The sequence below is a fragment of the Oncorhynchus keta genome, unplaced genomic scaffold (assembly GCF_023373465.1).
Source record: "Oncorhynchus keta strain PuntledgeMale-10-30-2019 unplaced genomic scaffold, Oket_V2 Un_contig_15817_pilon_pilon, whole genome shotgun sequence".
NCBI classification, from domain to species: Eukaryota; Metazoa; Chordata; class Actinopteri; order Salmoniformes; family Salmonidae; genus Oncorhynchus; species Oncorhynchus keta.
The window spans coordinates 12,501-15,000 of NW_026279533.1; the positions used below are offsets into that span (position 1 = coordinate 12,501).

General features: G+C 44.6%; 1 protein-coding gene across 1 annotated transcript in view; it reads right to left on the reverse strand.

The window, feature by feature from the left end:
- Positions 1-1,573, reverse strand: part of LOC118382861 (UDP-GlcNAc:betaGal beta-1,3-N-acetylglucosaminyltransferase-like protein 1) — a 2,986-nt gene extending 1,413 nt beyond the window's left edge. The window contains exons 1-2 of the mRNA XM_052502530.1: positions 1,439-1,573; positions 1,194-1,331 (exon numbers count right to left, since the gene is read on the reverse strand). Coding sequence (XP_052358490.1) covers positions 1,194-1,331; positions 1,439-1,513 — 213 coding nt within the window. The 5' untranslated portion in view covers positions 1,514-1,573. The remainder of the gene's footprint in view (positions 1-1,193; positions 1,332-1,438) is intronic.
- Positions 1,574-2,500: the final 927 nt, after the last annotated feature.

The following is a 2,500-nucleotide window of genomic DNA, read 5'->3' on the forward strand; positions in this document are numbered from 1 at the left end:
TTATACACTGGTATGACTATAGACAAAAGACAGGAGGGGTTATACACTGGTATGACTATAGACTAGAGACAGGAGGGTTATACACTGGCATGACTATAGACAAAAGACAGGAGGGGTTATACACTGGCATGACTATAGACAAAAGACAGGAGGGGTTATACACTGGTATGACTATAGACAAAAGACAGGAGGGGTTATACACTGGTATGACTATAGACTAGAGACAGGAGGGGTTATACACTGGTATGACTATAGACTAGAGACAGGAGGGGTTATACACTGGCATGACTATAGACAAAAGACAGGAGGGGTTATACACTGGTATGACTATAGATTAGAGACAGGAGGGGTTATACACTGGTATGACTATAGATTAGAGACAGGAGGGGTTATACACTGGTATGACTATAGACTAGAGACAGGAGGGGTTATACACTGGTATGACTATAGACAAGAGACAGGAGGGGTTATACACTGGTATGACTATAGACTAGAGACAGGAGGGGTTATACACTGGTATGACTATAGACTAGAGACAGGAGGGGTTATACACTGGTATGACTATAGACTAAAGACAGGAGGGGTTATACACTGGTATGACTATAGACTAGAGACAGGAGGGGTTATACACTGGTATGACTATAGACAAAAGACAGGAGGGGTTATACACTGGTATGACTATAGACTAGAGACAGGAGGAGGGGTTATACACTGTTATGACTATAGACTATAGAGGAACAGATTGTGTCAGGCTAGATAATTAATATTAGCCAACGTGCAAACAGGCACCAACCAGATGTGCTGCCACAAAGTAAACAAAAACGCCAATCTGCAATTGCAACAGCATTATACATTCTTCATATGAGCTTGTTTTACTCCAATGTTTGTAAGCATTGTAAATGTAAACAAACGCTGTATAGCGTTAAAACATGCTTAAAGCTATACTGTGTACATATTGGATGGTCAGTCCTTGCATCCAAAGCTCTGTCCGTGAATTTGAGTGGTTACATTGTTCCAGGCGCGCGGACCTCAGAATTTTTACAATAACAGAGGCTTTGTTATCGTTTCTACTCCGGATTGACAGACTGGTACATTTTCCATCCGGTCTGGTTATCTAGGCCAGTGAAATGTTCTCTCGTGGACAAACAATGTTGGTTCTGGGTTGTTGCCGAGATTAGTGATATGTCACCTACCACCTCCACGGCCGTGCTTGCCTTCCCCCCTCCACCTCCGACCGACCCATCCTGCGCGCACTCCCCCTTGCAGAGCCTCTTGGCGGGGAGAGAGTCGGCCTCCTGCCCGTTGGGATGCTCCAGTGAACAGGTACTCATCTGAATAAACAAGGAAGACACGATAAAAACACGCTTTTTTGCCGAAAACTGGCTAGCGGATATGAAAGAGTGAACGTCGACGGAGAAAGCACACGTGGGATATTTACAGTGATATCTGCTCTTATAGAATGTATGACTTTGCATACGATGTTACACTCGTTCTCGAGTGAGCTGCTTTTCATTTGAGCTGTAAACAAACACCAAAATACATTCAAATTTGCTCTCGAAACTTGCCTGGAGAATAGCAGCTCCACTTCCGCAAACAAATATGATAAATCTCTCATTGGTCGGTTTAAAACGCGGACAAGCTTCTGATTCGCTGTTTCCAATGTTAGTCACACATGACGCAGAATTATTGACGTTCGCTTGGTCCCGCCCACTGCCCCAGTACAAACAGCAAATAAGAATCATTTACAGTCGCCTAGCAACGCAACTATATTACGTTTTAACAGTAGAACAACATCTTATTTTCCTAGGTATTTTTCTTAAAACTGCATTGTTGATTAAGGGCGTGTCGGTAAGCATTTCACTGTAAGGTCTAAACCTGTTGTATTCAGCGCATGTGACAAATACCATTTGATTTGATATGAAATGCTCAGTGTGTGTTGATATCGTCCCGTGTCACGTTTAAACAGTCTCATGTCCCCTTGCCATCGGCGCACAATGCAGTCTCTTGTCCAAGAACAACATGGTTCCTATATGCTGTCTGTCTCATTTCATTTGACAGGTAATCCATCTATTTGACAGACCAGGTGATTCCGTAGTGAAGTATCAAGTTTTAATGTCACGTGCACAAGTACAGGGAAATGCCCTTTCTTGCAGCTCTAACCCCAACAATGCAGTAATGAATAACAATGTAATATTAACAATAATAAGGAAGACCAAGAGATAACAGAATAAGAATAAGGGTGGGGAGCGGGTAGTGTCAGCTGAGATGGGGAGCGGGTAGTGTCAGCTGAGATGGGGAGCGGGTAGTGTCAGCTGAGATGGGGAGCGGGTAGTGTCAGCTGAGATGGGGAGCGGGTAGTGTCAGCTGAGATGGGGAGCGGGTAGTGTCAGCTGAGATGGGGAGCGGGTAGTGTCAGCTGAGATGGGGAGCGGGTAGTGTCAGCTGAGATGGGGAGCGGGTAGTGTCAGCTGAGATGGGGAGCGGGTAGTGTCAGCTGAGA